General features: G+C 47.0%; 1 protein-coding gene across 2 annotated transcripts in view; it reads left to right on the forward strand.

The window, feature by feature from the left end:
* sema3bl (sema domain, immunoglobulin domain (Ig), short basic domain, secreted, (semaphorin) 3bl) overlaps positions 1-14,886 on the forward strand; it is a 153,172-nt gene that overhangs the window by 110,338 nt on the left and 27,948 nt on the right. For both annotated transcript variants that reach the window (XM_041192366.1, XM_041192367.1), the window contains exons 5-7: positions 6,732-6,822; positions 9,739-9,855; positions 12,871-13,013. In XM_041192366.1, the coding sequence (XP_041048300.1) occupies positions 6,732-6,822; positions 9,739-9,855; positions 12,871-13,013 (351 nt within the window). The remainder of the gene's footprint in view (positions 1-6,731; positions 6,823-9,738; positions 9,856-12,870; positions 13,014-14,886) is intronic.

The raw sequence follows: 14,886 nt of genomic DNA on the forward strand, positions 1-14,886 counted from the left end.
CAATCTTTCAGTTGGGGAACATCTGTATGCAGCTGGAGTGCTCCATTCTCTGAAGGGACTTGGAACAAGTGTTAGCTTTGCTCAGGTGGCAAGCCCTGAGTAGGAAAGCTCCACACTATTTCACAAAGTGAATTTTAACTCTTTGCTGTCCTGTTCATAGCTCGCAGCCCAGCTAGCAAGACAGTCCAGGGAGGAAGCTGTGGTTGCGAATGGGGCATCATTGCAATCTCAAAGAGATAGACCAGGGTGGTAGCGGCTCACATTGGTCTAGAGGAGCCTGGGCCCTGTGGTGTACCTGGGACCCCAAGGCAACTTAGAGGCATAATTGTTTGGAGTGTGAACAAAAAAGATGTGCAAAATATTATTTACTTGGGGCCAGGAAGAGCAAGAATGCTCTGCCTGATTTGCATGCAATACTGAAGGTTGTGCCTGATTCAGACATTGCTGCTCATTGAAAGACCACAGTAACTATGGTAATGGAATGGGAGTGAGGCAGGAAGTTCACTACAGTCTTTTTAACTGTTGCTTCTTTTCAGGCTGCGTTTAGAAGCTGGCTCAGATGTTTTGAATCTAGGCTAATATTTCAGCAAACTGCTGAGGGAGTGCTGCACTGTTGGTGGCGCTGTCTTTTCAATGAGATCATTATAAAACCATGTTTCTGTCAAAATGACTTTATTTATTGAGTGGACTGAAACCACAGGATAGGTTTGAAGAAGAAGGTATTTTTAAGTGGCCTAAACAGCAGTTCTTAAAATCACCGCACATTTACATGACTTCATCTTGCAAATTACAAAGTTATCAGAAAGGAGATGTGCTGTCTGGAAGTGGACCAATAGAACAATCAGTGTCAATGAGTGTGAATGGCCCATCCCCTGAACTAGTCATGGATATCCAGTTATAATCTGTTTATTCAGGTGGGTGCGGACTGGTCAATGAAATCCCTCTGGACAATGCACCCTGCCTGAGAGGGGGCTCCACCAACCATTTTATCTTATCACTTTAGACAGCGGATCCCAGCTGAGGAGGGTCTCCACCTCGGAGCATTCAGACCTCTCACTATAGTAAGCAATTAAGTCATAAACAGTGGACCTTGAATGAAGGTTTCCCAGCTTGCTGCGACCATGGCTGGAATATTATGTGCCACTATTGGACACACAGCTGACCAAAATTAGCATGAGAAAACATCAGGCAGGTGCCCCGAAGTCATAGCGACGTTGTCCCGCATCATAACGCGGGAGTTGGAAGTGCGCCCGTTCACAATTAAGTTCCAATTAAGCCAATTAAAACCCCAATCGACCTGGATTTCTAGTGGCCCTTGCTCTTTTACACTTGGTGCATGGGCCTGTTGGCCTTTGGGTTTTTGAATCATTCACGATCTAGGGTGGGATAAAATGCTCAGAAGATGTTTGAAGGTTGAGGAGCTAAGAGTATTGCTGTCCGTTGTTTGTCGTGGCATTAGAGAGAGCTTGTGCATTTCCTGTGTGCAAACATCCTTTGAACAATACTGCAGCTCCCTGAAACAGCTCCACAGCAGTTGTCAGCCTTCAGGGATCTGATTGTAAACAGCCTTACCGCCTGCCTGCACCCTCACTTGCCTCGGCACCGCCCTCTAGCGCTGAGCCTCCCTCGGCCGGTGTTTGATGCTGGCTGCCGGGTGATGGGCTAAGCCGGTGTGAAATCACGTTTCTTTCCTGATGTTGACACCCCAACAGGGGCCAAATTCAGGCCCATATTTGGAACTGGCTCGATTGTGAATAGAGGTCGCCTGGTAGCAAGCTAACCCTTTGTGTTACAAAGAAACTGCTTTCCAGAGTGAGTCAGTCACATACAGCGAGTAAGTGGGTAACAGCGAGAGGAGAGCTCGTGCTCTCTCTCTCTCTCTCTCTCTCTGTAACCGTTCAGCAAGTACATGCCCTGACTATACATGAACATCCAAATACCGCAGGCTGTGTTGACTTCAGAGGAAAAGATAGAGATCGTCAAGGCTTCTAATCACTTTCGCACAGAACCCAGGAAAAATCACCAACCAAGGCCTGAAACCATCCAACGCATCAACTTACAGGATCCGTATGTGACTGACTTTCTTTTGGGTATTTTTAAACAGCTGAACCTAACCCTCCCTCCTCGTAACCCAATGCAGTGTGTCTGTGAGCCCTTTGGCTGCACCTGTGAGCTGGAGCATTTTTATTATGTTTTATTTATCCGGTATTAAGAACAATGAATCATCATGTCCACTTCCTTTCCTTTTAAAACGCACAAGAAAACCTGTCTGCGTGTGTCCTTTACAGCCACAGCACCTAAACAGTTAAATACTCACTAAACTGACAAGCGAATTCCTTTAAAAATACTTGCTGTGGCCAACCCCGAGAGGTGTTAGGGGAGGGGCACCATATTCTCCCACTCCTCACCTGGCTGTAACAAGACATTCAGCCTGCCTATTGAGGTAGCTTCATTCCATGTTAAAGACCTCACCGATTCAAAACAAAAACAAAAATACCTGGAAAAAGTCAGCAGGTCTGACAGCATCTCCGGAGAGGAATGCAGTTAATGTTTCGAGTCCATATGACTCTTCACCAGAACTAAGGAAAAATAGAAAAGAGGTGAAATATAAGCTGATTTAAAGGGGGGGGTGGTTAGAGCTGGATAGAGGGCCAGCGATAGGTGGAGATAACCAAAAGATGTCACAGACAAAAGGACAAAGAGGCGTTGCTGGTGGTGATATTAGCTAAGAAATGTGCTAATGGTGACATTAAGAGTAGAAAGCCGGAGGAGCAAGGTACAGATAGCCCTAGTGGGGGTGGGGTGGGGGGAAGGGATCGAAATAGGCTAAAAGGTAGAGATAAAACAATGGATGGAAATACATTTAAAAATAATGGAAATAGGTGGGAAAAGAAAAATTATATAAATTATTGGAAAAAGGGGGATTGGAAAGGGGGTGGGGATGGAGGAGAGAGTTCATGATCTAAAATTGTTGAACTCAATATTCAGTCCGGAAGGCTGTAAAGTGCCTAGTCGGAAGATGAGGTGCTGTTCCTCCAGTTTGCGTTGAGCTTCACTGGAACAATGCAGCAGGCCGAGGACGGATATGTGGGCATGAGAGCAGGGTGGTGTGCTGAAATGGCAAGCGACAGGGAGGTCTGGGTCATGCTTGCGGACAGACCGATTCAAAGATGGGCAGGGATCCCCCATGCAAATATTCTTCTCTCAACCAACACCAAAAATACAGGTTAATTGGCTATTCATCTCACTGCTGTTTGTGCGACCATGCTGTGTACAACATGGCTGCCAGACACGGCTGCCCTTTGGTGTATGTGAGGAGTTTTGAGACCTTTCTGAGAGGTGTAATGGTGCTGTGTGACTGCTTCCTCCTTCGTTTCTTTCTTACCGTTAGCATTTTATATTTTGCTTTCCTTCGCTGCCATGCAGAAATCTGAGATGCACAGCATGTGAAAACCCCAACTCCAGGGGAAGGAGTTCGTCTTCAATTGCTTTGTGACATTGTAAACGTAGAGGGGACGGCTTTTTAACTCTTTCACACGATGTGAGTGTCGCTAGTTAGGCCAGCATTTATTGCCCATCCCTAGTTGCCCTTGATGAGGTGGTGGTGAGCCGCCTTCTTGACCCGCTGCAGTCCATGTGGCGTAGCTACACCCACAGCGCTGTTAGGAAGGGAGTTCCAGGGTTTTAACCCAAGGACAGTGAAAGAACACCGATATAGTTCCAGTCAGGATGAGGGAACCTGACAGGCGGTGGTGTTCCCATGCATCTGCTGCCCTTGTCCTTCTAGGTAATCGTGGGTTTGGAAGGTGCCATCAAAGGAGCCTTGGTAAGTTCCTACAGTGCACCTTGTAGATGGTACGCACTGCTGTGATTGTGCGCCGGTGGTGGAGGGAGTGCCAATCAAGTGGGCTGCTTTGCCCTTGGTGGTGTTGAGCTCCTTGAAAGTCATTGGAGCTACACTCATCCAGACAAGATTCTCACTCCTCCTATTTCTAGAAAAATCATGAGAGTTTTCTCAGAGTATGGGAAACCTTCCTATATATTTACCATGTTACCATAATGTAGCAAGCAGCGGAAATCCTCCCCCTTGATGATATTCAGAGCATCTTCTGGGGCTCAAACACTATATGCAATGGGGGGATATTAGAATTTTTCACAATCAGCAATTCCTAAGCTTGCATGTTGAAAACTAATAGTCACACAGTGATAATAATTCATCCAGAGATCTATAAAGAATTGTTTTCGTTTGGCTTGGCTGAATCGCTCCGATCTTCAGCAGGCTGTATTAATCAGTAGCAGGGCATATGTTACCGTTATGCTGCTCCTTCATATAGTTCTAGCTTTCCAAATCTGACAAAGGTGAAAGGGCAAGAGGGGAGAATTTCGGAGAGGTTGGTGGTTTATATCTGAACAAGGTTACAGTTTCTCCCTCAAGTGGTGAGGGACACCTATAACCCAGTCTGCCAGCTTGACTGGAAGCACAGCTGTGCATATGATGATGTACATCGCAGGCCCAGATGTTGACTGAATGTTTGGCTTTTACCCAATTGCACTGTACATGGAGAAGTGTTGACGTACAGTATGCACAGGCGCCAGTGGTAGCTGTTCTCTTGCCTCATGTGCCTTGTGTGCCAGCAAGAACTAGCAATAAGAGCATATGCCAGCTGTACAGCATTAGACATGGGAAAATTAACACAGCCCAGTATGTGCTCTACTCTGTAACACCTAATGCTTACACAGTGCATGAGAACTGAATACCACCCCTTTATTACACAATTTCTGTCATTGTCGCTATTGTCTATTTACAACCATTAATTGTCATATTTTTAAAGAATTCCATTATAAGCAACATGGGAATTCCTAAGAGGCACTCAACCATGTCCATTATGCGCTGGATGGTGAACCAGTGGATTGTTGATGCTTAGGCCCTAAGTTCTGGAAATCCTTCCCTAAACCTCACCCCCTCGTTACCTCTTCCCCAACCTCCAACCCCCCCACTCCCCCTCCATTTTAAGATGCATCTTAAAGACACATTTTTGGCCACCTTTCTTAATAGTTTTTGATGCAGGGCAGTGTCAAATGTGTTCTGATAATAGCTCCTGTGAAACGCCTTGCGGGCATTGGTGGGGGGGGGGGAGACGTTTTACTGCCTTAAAGGCACTACATAAATGCAAGTTGTTGTTGTAGTAGTCGTCCCAATGCATTTTCTACTCAATTTGAGGGACTTGTTCGGGCCTTTGTATCCGTGGATGTCCCTGACAGGAGAGGGGAACCTTTTGAATATTTTATGCACTGCCTGGAAGTGTATTGGAGGCAGCTTCAATCGAGGCATTCAAGAGGGCATTAGATGATTATTTGAATAGAAACAATGTGCAAGGGTATGTATGGGGAAAAAGCAGCAGAATGGCACTAATTCATGATGCTCATTTGGAGAGCTGGTTCAGACATGATGGGCTGAATGGCTTCTTTCTGTGCTGTAACAATTCTGTGATTCTTTGATTTACAGCATTTGGAGGGAAAGCACCTCTCTTGCATGGCAGATGGAGGTTTCTGCTGGGAGATAACATGCTGCTTCTCACAGGGGATCACTTGATGGCAAATATATTAAACTCTGATTCAGTTATCTGATGCACAGCTTTACAATCTTATTATTTGGCTGCTGAGATTTCAGGCAGGAAATGTTTGATACTAGCACCTGCGTGGGGGAAGAGTAATTATGCTGTCAATTAACTGGGGCATGTTGATTCTGCCATATCGTATCACAGGACTCTAAAGATATAAAATAGCACAAGTGATGAATATTTGCCTCAAGTTTACATGACTCTCTTCCTCATGACTGAATGTAAAGACGACGACTTTATATAATATACTCCACACACATCTGTTAACTTTAAGTGACTTACAGGAGGGAGCAATAAGTTCAAATAGGGGAAGGGTGTAGTCAGACTGAACACTATTTTACCCCTAGGACGTGTCTAGTCCCAAGGTATGATCTTCACTCTGACTGACTCCAATGATCTCCAATTCTTAAACGCCCATATCCCATTGCTTGCTCAGAGATCTTATTTAGATATACAGCCTTACTGAAGACCACTTCTATCCTTGTTTTATGAAAATAGATTTGCTGTTAGAAACTGAACAGGACTAGCCATATAAATACTGTGGCTGCAAGAGCAGGTCAGGGGCTAGGAATCCTGCAGCGAGTAGCTGACTCCCTAAAAAGCCTGTCCCCTCCAAGCCATTCACCATCCTGAGTTGGAAATATATCGCCATTCCTTCACTGTTGCTGGGTCAAAATCCTGGAACTCCCTCCCTAACAGCACTGTGGGTGTCCCTACACCACATGGACTGCAGGGGTTCAACAAGGCAGCTCACCACCACCTTCTCAAGGGGCATTTAGGGATGGGCAACAAATGCTGGCCCAGCCAGCGAAGCCCACATCCCTTGAATGAATTTTTAAAAATCATTAGCAAGCTAAAACTCGGATTTGGTTTTTCTCTCTGCAGTTTTGTGGCAGGGCACTCCACTGCACCGGCACTGTGACACATTCAAGGTTTTCATGTAAACTGCAGGAACAGACAAACCCACAGTGAAAGCAGGGAAACAAACTTGGAGGTAGCCAACAACTAAAGACGCTGACAGTCCTGCCATGAACTATTATGTCTGCAGCTCCTTGTCCAGGCTGGAAACGGTCACGCTAACTAATCCCTCTCTGTGTTTTGTTGTTCAAGCACGCTTTCAGGATGGACATGAACAGTCTGGAAAATGGACGTGGCAAATGCCCACATGACCCGAACCGGCCCTTTGCGAGCACTATCATTGGTAAGAAGATTGAAAATATTTAGCAGGGTTCTAATGATCGGAATCCCTCCCCACCCGCTCGCCTCCTTTAATAGATCATGATGAGGAAAATCCTCCTTTTAAAGGGTCCTCGTGATGAGAGTCCCTCTTTATAGGGCCCTGATTCTGTTATTGTGGGTTTATCTTGGGAGTCGTTGGCATCTTAGCCCAGAAGAGATGTTGCTGGAGGCAATGGTCTTTTTGTTCAAAACCATTTATTTACATGCTAACCAAATACATAGGTTAGATAAGACCAAGACATGGCTGGAACTACTCCCTGAGATACCCTCACATTCAATTCTGCTCAATGAATCGCTTATATAGCTTCCTAAGCACATGCAGTAGCTATCATTAGAGTTAACCCTTTACACAGATAAGGAAAATTTTCCTTTAAAGGGTCCTGAGATGGGAATTCCCCTTTAAAGGCTCCTGATAAGGTGAATCCTCCTTTTAAAGGTTCTGATACAGAATCCTTCTTTAAATGGGTTCTGCTGATGAGAATTCCCTTTTAAAGGAGCCCTAACATTTCCTCTTTAAAAGTCCTTCTTTGAGTGAGATCAGGTTGCTGCGAGTCCCAGTGTGGGTATGATTCCCTGCATTATGTATTACCCTGTCTGATACCGGCACTGTGCGGTGCTGATGTGCCGCTTTCGAGTTCATGGTGTAACAAACAGTCCATGGTGTTTAATCCTGTCAATAAATCACCCTTTGAAAGACCTACACCAGGGAGATAGTAAGATGATTTAGCAGTGGATTTGGAAAAACCGTGCTTTTCAGCAACCAGTTTAATAGTTATTCCTAAAAGTCAAACTATTGTGTCCAACAGGGTCCCCAAAAAAAGTATTGAGCGGTCGAATCAGTTTGTCAGAGATGTCAGCAGCACCTTTTGCTTTAGTCCCATCGCCCTGGAGAAGTGCAATGCATCACCAGGTTATTAATCTATTCCATATGTCTCTGTTAGCAACATAGATACGAGTAGTCATGCCTCATTAGCACTGTATCCCTGAATGAAAAAGTAGGCCGGAGACTTGAGGAGGCAGCAACCTGCCTAACTCCAGCATATTACTGACAATTGCAGAGGGACCTAATAATCCTTTTCTTAAATCAGGCATGACATGGATTTGACCCTTCCCTGCTGTCTCCCTGACCTTTGACCCCTTACCGATCCCTCCTCCAGCTGAAATCCTGGGGTCTCAAATTCAGAGGCACCTCTTGTGCAAAAAGGTTTTTTTATTGATGCTTCAGACCATCAGCCTGGGATTTTGAAGGAGCCCTGATGATGAAATGGATCACACAGAGAATCGCAAAAGATGGGGCCTTTCCAAATTGAGGGTCAAAAAGGGAGCGTTTAAATGAAGAGAATCTTGTTCATTACTAGTCTGTGAAGGATTCGTCACCACTGTAATTTATTATGTACTCCCACTTGGTAGAATTTGAGTGAGGCAGTCTCTCTCCCTACTCTTCACACTCCCTACTTTGCAACATAGAGTTTACTTGTAAAAATACATTTGTGATACAAAGTGGAACGAGGTGGAGGGGGGGTGGGGGAGGCAAAGTTTTCATTGCAATGCAAATGGAATGGAATTTAAAGCTGTGTGTTACCTAGTAACAATAGGAACAAGGAACAAAGGAACATTCAGCCGCTCAGGCCTACTTTTATACCGGCCTCCATTCTGTCCTAAGTGAGATACCTCAGGGCAGGTTTGAAAAGGGGCCTTCATGCATTTTCTGACGATATCTGAGGAATGGGAGACTGTTTGAAATGTGGTTCTATCACTGTCTTAATGGGAGAATTGAAGATCTGTGGGACAACCGAGAAGAGCTGAAGGACAAGAATTCGCACTTAAGTAAAACACGCCATCAAGATCCCACCTAAATGACCCCAACCAATATAATTGTTAAATTAACTTAAAGGGAGGGGATTTGGAAAAGGGGTACGGGCCCATGCTTACCTGATTGGTGACTCTCGTCAGTGTTGTTCCTCCTTGAAGGGAATCAGCCTTATTGAGTTTATCCAGAGAGCAGTTGAGTGCTGTACAGCAACAACAAATTTGCATCTATATAGCTTCACATGGGTATTTTCAGGTTTGACATGAGAGGGTATTAGAGCAGCTTCATCAAAAGAAGACCTTTTTTTAAATTCATTTAATGGGGGCATCAATGGCTAGGCCAGCATTTATTGCCCACCCCTAACTGCCCTTGAGAAAGGAATGGCTTGTTAGGCCATTTCCAATGGCAACCACATGTGCTGTGGGTCTGGAGTCACTTGTAGGGCCAGACCAGCAGATTTCTTGTCCTCTGAACCAGATGGGTTTTTACCATGGTTTTATAGTCATCTAGCCATCATTAGACTTTTTAAACTCCAGAATTTTTTTGTTATTGAATTTAAATTTCACCATCTGGTATGGCGGGATTTGAACCCAGGTTCCTAGAGCTCTACACTGGGTCTCTGGATTAATAACCTATTGATAACACCACTACATCACTGCCTCCAGCGGATGAGAGGGGAGAGAGGTTTTGGGGAAGGAATTCCAGAGCTAAGGGCCAAGGAAGCTGGAGGCACAGCCACAAATGGAGAGCATTTAAAATCGAGGATGGTCAAGAGGCCAGAATTACAGGAGCACAGATACTTCAGGGGGCTGTTAGACCCTCAGGGAGGAGATTACAGAGATAGGGAGGGGTGAAGCCACAGAGAGATTTGAACAACAAGGGTGAGAATTTTAAAATCACGATTTCTTAATCAGGAGTCACCGCAGGTCAGCGAACACAGGACGCAAAACAGATGACATTAAACCTTAAATTGAGATTGGGCAGATACCAGGAAGGTTTGTCTGGAGTACAGTCAGTTGCAGCTGAGGACAGCCACATGGTTTGACTCGATTTGCCTCCGTTCCTCAGGTGAAGAGTTGTATTCCGGACTGACAGCCGACTTTTTGGGAAGGGACCCCGTCATCTTCCGCAGCCTGGGATCCCGCTCAGCCATGAGGACAGAGCTTGACCAACGCTTGTTGCAAGGTAACCAGTGGCTATCGTCAGTGGTGGTCTCAGCGATGAGCCAAGTGCACAGCAGATGTTACATACGTTTCGTTATAGAGTGTGTGTTATATACAGGGTACATGATGCAGAGTTGAGGTGACTAAAAATCGATGCCTTCGAGGGGAAGCTAGATAAGCACATGGGGCTGGATTTCACAGTGGGGGGGTGGGGGGGTGGGTGGGGGGGGCGGCGGTTGGTGAAATCTGGTTGGCCAGCAGCTCTAGCAGTGCCAGCAGTGCCAGAACGCCATAGCGGTCATTGATGGGTATGCAGACTTTCGATCGATCCCGGATTGAGCCAGTTAAGTTCCTGGCTTTTAGGCCAGGGAGGGATTGGGCAGCCTAGGGGGCAGGGTGTGGATTTTGGAGACCAGGGAAGGAGGAACAAAGTCGGGGGGTGGGGGGGGGAGGTAACATCTTGGGGGCATCCCCTGGAGGTCATTTCCCCCACCCCCCCCCCACCACCTTCCTTTCCTGCCTTTTAACCACCTGTGTTTTAAAAACGGCCTGCCCATGCCAATCGGATTTTGGCATGGGCAGCTTCATATTCAGGTCAATTGGTTGCAAGTTCAATTGTCTGGTTATTATTTATTTGATAATGGTGGGTGGGCTGCTGATTTCGACACCCGCCCACCTGCCATTTTATGGGGGAGAGCTCAGGAGTGGAGTGGGGGGGGGAAGGTCGTGGGCTGGGCACTCCTCGTATTTTACATGTCCCTTACCCCACCCCCACTGAAAACATGCCCAGCAAGAGCCCATAAAATCCAGTCCCTGAGGGCGAAAGGAATAGAAGGTTATCAGTGAGAGTTTGATGAAAATGGGTAAAGGAGGCTCTTGTGGAGCATAATAAACACTAGCATGGACTAGTTGGGCCGAATGGACTGTTTCTGTGCTGAATGACCAGATTGTGTTACTGGGGGAAGCTGAGTTTGCATCCAGTGTTATAACCATCTCATTTTTATCAAGTAACTTTAAGTCTGTGAGACTATTCTATAGGTTATGTTGAGAGTGCAAAGTGCTCCTATGGTACCTGATACTCAGCTGCAAACACCCTGCGATGTGTCCATTGATTGTAGCAGGGTGGGTGGTAGGCATGCATTAAGCTTGACGCTCCCAGGTTAGAGAGGCAAATCATGCAGGTTCTGCTTCTATCCAGTGACTCCGTTGCAAAATGTGGATATTGGGTGAAGAGAAGCTCTGGTTACACCGGGATGCCTCTCGGTGTTGAATCGTGTATTAACACTCTCCTATAAAGAATATGCAAAGGACTGGACCGTCTTTGGAGCAGAATATTGGCCAACAGTCACTGGATTCTGTAAAAGATGAGAAAAGGGAGCAGAGCGAGTACAGGCACTGCACAGCACCATCGCTGTGAGGGAGCGTCTTAGGTTGAGTGAAGGGCTATTTAACCTTAGTCCGTGTCCCTGTCAGCTGTGCATTGGGATTCTTTCTGACGAACATCCAGGTGGGCTTCTTGCCTTTCTTCTCTGTCGAATAGGACCGTACATGGCCGGGCCTCCATAGAGTTCACTGAGCCGTTGTGACACAGAAGAAGACCTTTTGGCCCTTTGAGTCTGTGCTGGCTCTCTGCACAGGAATCCAGTCTGTCCCATTCCCCCACTCTCTCCCCATAGCCCTGCAAGTTTATTTCCCTCAAGAGCCCATCTAATTTTCTTTCAAAATCATTTATCGTCTCCGCTTCCACCACCCTTGTAGGCAACGAGTTCCACGTCATTACCACTTGCTGTGTAAAAAAGTTCTTCCTCACATCCCCCCCCCACTATATCTCGTGCCCAAAACCTTAAACCTATGACCCCTCATTCTAGTACGGGAGAAAGGCAATTCCCCTACCTACCCCACTAGGTCAATTCCCGTCCTACTTCAGGCACCTCATCCACTCTTTCGATGTCCTCAATGATACCCCGGCCAGCTGGGAGATAACCTGAATTCTCCTGAGGCCTTTTAAAAAGGTCTCAAATCCTCAGCATGCAAAAATAATCTTTCCTCCCCGGAGATTGATTTATCTTATTTTACAAGAATCATGGCTCCTGCTGGAGCTGAAAAAGCCTTAATTGTTTGGTTGACCTTTGAAGGACCTGTAGGCTGCTCCTCCTTAAGAGGGTAAACCACGGGCCCTGGTTGTGCTAAATGACCCCAATCCTTGCAAATTTGGGCATCGTTGGACATTCCCTCTGCTCCCAACATTTCAGGCCCTTGGAGGCATTTTTCGCAAAGAATAATCCCAGATGCAGACTCTCGCTCAACAGGGAACCGGGGAGCAGAGAATTGAACGCTGGAAACGGTGAGCTGGATTCATGATTTCCTTGAGGCAGAATGTTCCCCACCCAAGGAGGCGGCTTTGGAAGTGAGGCCGCGTGCAAATTTAAAAAGTAACGCAAAGAATCCACTCTGTGACTTGTTCCTGCCTCTGCCAGGGGAGGGGTGGGGGTTGGGGGGTGGGGGTGGAGGGAGGTGGGTAGGGTGGTCTCTAAGCAGTAGCAGGTAGCCAATTAGAGTCAATTAAAGACACACTTAAGGTCAAGGTGCAGACAATGCCGAGCATTTCCCGGCATCGGACACTGCCTCCCCCTGCCTCTCGCCACCACCCCCCCCCCCACCACCACCATTATTGAGCCACATAAACCCAGAGGCCGCAGCCTGGGCCATAACCCTACCCTTGTAGACCTAAGAGCTGTGGGCCTTCCTTATGTCCTCCACCTTGAGGCACTCTCACACTCTCTTACCCGCCTCAGCAGCCCCCATCTCTCCCGGTGGACTCTCCCGATTGACATCCGTCCAGTGCTGCGGGGAATACTACTGGGCACCCTGCCTCGGGTAGCGGCCCACCATCCTGAATTGGAGGGCCAGCATTTGTTGCCCATCCCTCACTCATAGTCGTCTGCAAAGATTCGCAAGCTACCCCCTGAGGTTGCCAATGAGTGCTGACTCCCTCCCCGGCCACCATCTCAACCTTCTCTTTCTCTTTCCCTTGCAGACCCCAAATTTGTGGCTGCTCACCTCATCCCAGACAATGTGGACCGTGACAACGACAAGGTTTACTTCTTCTTCACTGAGAAGGCCGTGGAGTCGGAGGGCAAAGTCCAGGCCATATACAGCCGGATCGGACGCATTTGCGCAGTGAGTTGGTGCTCCGAGGGATGTGGGGATGGGGGGCGGGAAAGTGGGATTGAGGCAGGAGATTATTCCTGATCTGATAGAAAGGCAGAGCAGGCTCAGGGGGGGTGGTTGGGGTGAGGGGGGGGTGTGCGGCCTACTCCTGCTCTCGCTTCTAATGATCGCGTTTGTTCTTTGTTGAAGCTTAGGGCTTTAGCTGCAAACGATGTGAATGGAAAAGATCATCGCTGAATGTAAAACAGCAACTATTTGCATTTATATAGCACCTTCAGTGTAGTAAAGCATCCCAGGGCACTTGATGGGGGCGTTATGCCAAGTTGCGCCATTGCCATTTTGATGCCCAAGAACCAATTTCACCTCCAGCCACCTCCCCCCACCCCATTTTCGTCCATCGCTGTCTCTTTGGTCATTTCGGTAAAAACCCACCCCCCCCCCCGCCCTCCCCTCATAGACAATATATCATTGCGCTGCGTGTGCCTGAACTTGTGCTGTTGGGGCAAAGCTTCACGTCATAAAACTGGCCCCTCAGTCTCACATTAGAAAAGCTGGCTGTTTATTCAGATGGTTCCAGCCCTCCAGCTTGGAGGTCCTTGCCGCACGCGGACCACTCACGGTAAAGAAAGCCCTGACGCTGGTTTGGACCTGTACCCCACCCCCCTCGCCTTCCTGTTGTAGATAGCGCGCTGGGGCCGGGGTTCTCCTCTCAATCCAGCAGATCGTTACACTGACCTCCCCACCGAATTAGGAATCGCAGCGAGGCTCCGATGTCGGGAGCTGGGGAAAAAGCCTGCTGGAGAATGGGTGGCCTAGAAGGCAGCAGGAGAGAGGCAGCAGGATAGAGGCAGCAATCCATCCATCAGATCTCCCAACTCGTCATGTTAAGTTAGTGTTGAGGTCTGGTTTCGTATAAAGCGCCGCTCAACTTAGCCTGACTGTTTTACAGTGCCGCGTGGGTACAACAAACAGAGGCAAAACCTCCCTTCACCTTCCCCCCACACTTCTCCCCCCATGCCCCCCCCCAACCCCCAACCCCCCACGATGTTTGCCCCTCCCCCCCAGGGCCACCTCTTCCATTAATGTCTGCCAGATGTTTGTTCGTTACATTTTCCGTTTCGTTTTCCTGGGGTTTAGGACTGAAGATCCCAGCGAATGTTGTCATAGCTGGGAAACTTGTTTTGAGGCCTCTGACAGACAGTAAAACTGAATGTGTGAGCTGAGGGTTCCAGCCCAGGAAATGGTTTAATAGGTGTCAGGAAGCCTTTTATGATTTTGACAGCGTTAATTTACTTTTAATGTTTTATTTCAACCATGTTTTTTTTAACACTTTTTTTTAATGGGATCAGTCTTTTATTAGGGTTTTCCAGGAAGGTCATGATGGCTCTCTCTAAACCCTGAACTGATCTCTCAATGAATTTTAAAAAATTTTAAAAAAAATGAACAAGCCTTTCAGTACAAGGAGAAGCATTCAACAGACTCATTTCCAGAACCTTCCCCGAGGCCTGTACCTTTAAGACACTCTTTTTTGTTTATGCTTTGGGTTCCACAGAAGTTTTTTAACAGATGGGCTATAGCCTTGTGCTTGTGATGTCTTTTATTAAATTCTTCTCAAGTATTTCACCCCAGGGGCTAAAGACACCACAAGCTACATAAAGTGCTGCATTATTACTATATTATTACCCTTTCTTTACACCTGAACTCTGACCTGTGGAGATTAACAGCCACAGAGTATTGTGGAGTGAAGAGGAAGAGAGAGATTCATTAAACTGATGAAGAGAGAGAGAGAGGGGGGACTGGTGTTGATCAGCCAACATGAGCTGTTTCAGCTTCTTCCTGTCTTATCAGAGCTTTGTTGTTGAGCGGGATGCTACAGTTACGC

This window comes from Carcharodon carcharias, chromosome 7, assembly GCF_017639515.1.
Source record: "Carcharodon carcharias isolate sCarCar2 chromosome 7, sCarCar2.pri, whole genome shotgun sequence".
Classification (NCBI taxonomy): Eukaryota; Metazoa; Chordata; class Chondrichthyes; order Lamniformes; family Lamnidae; genus Carcharodon; species Carcharodon carcharias.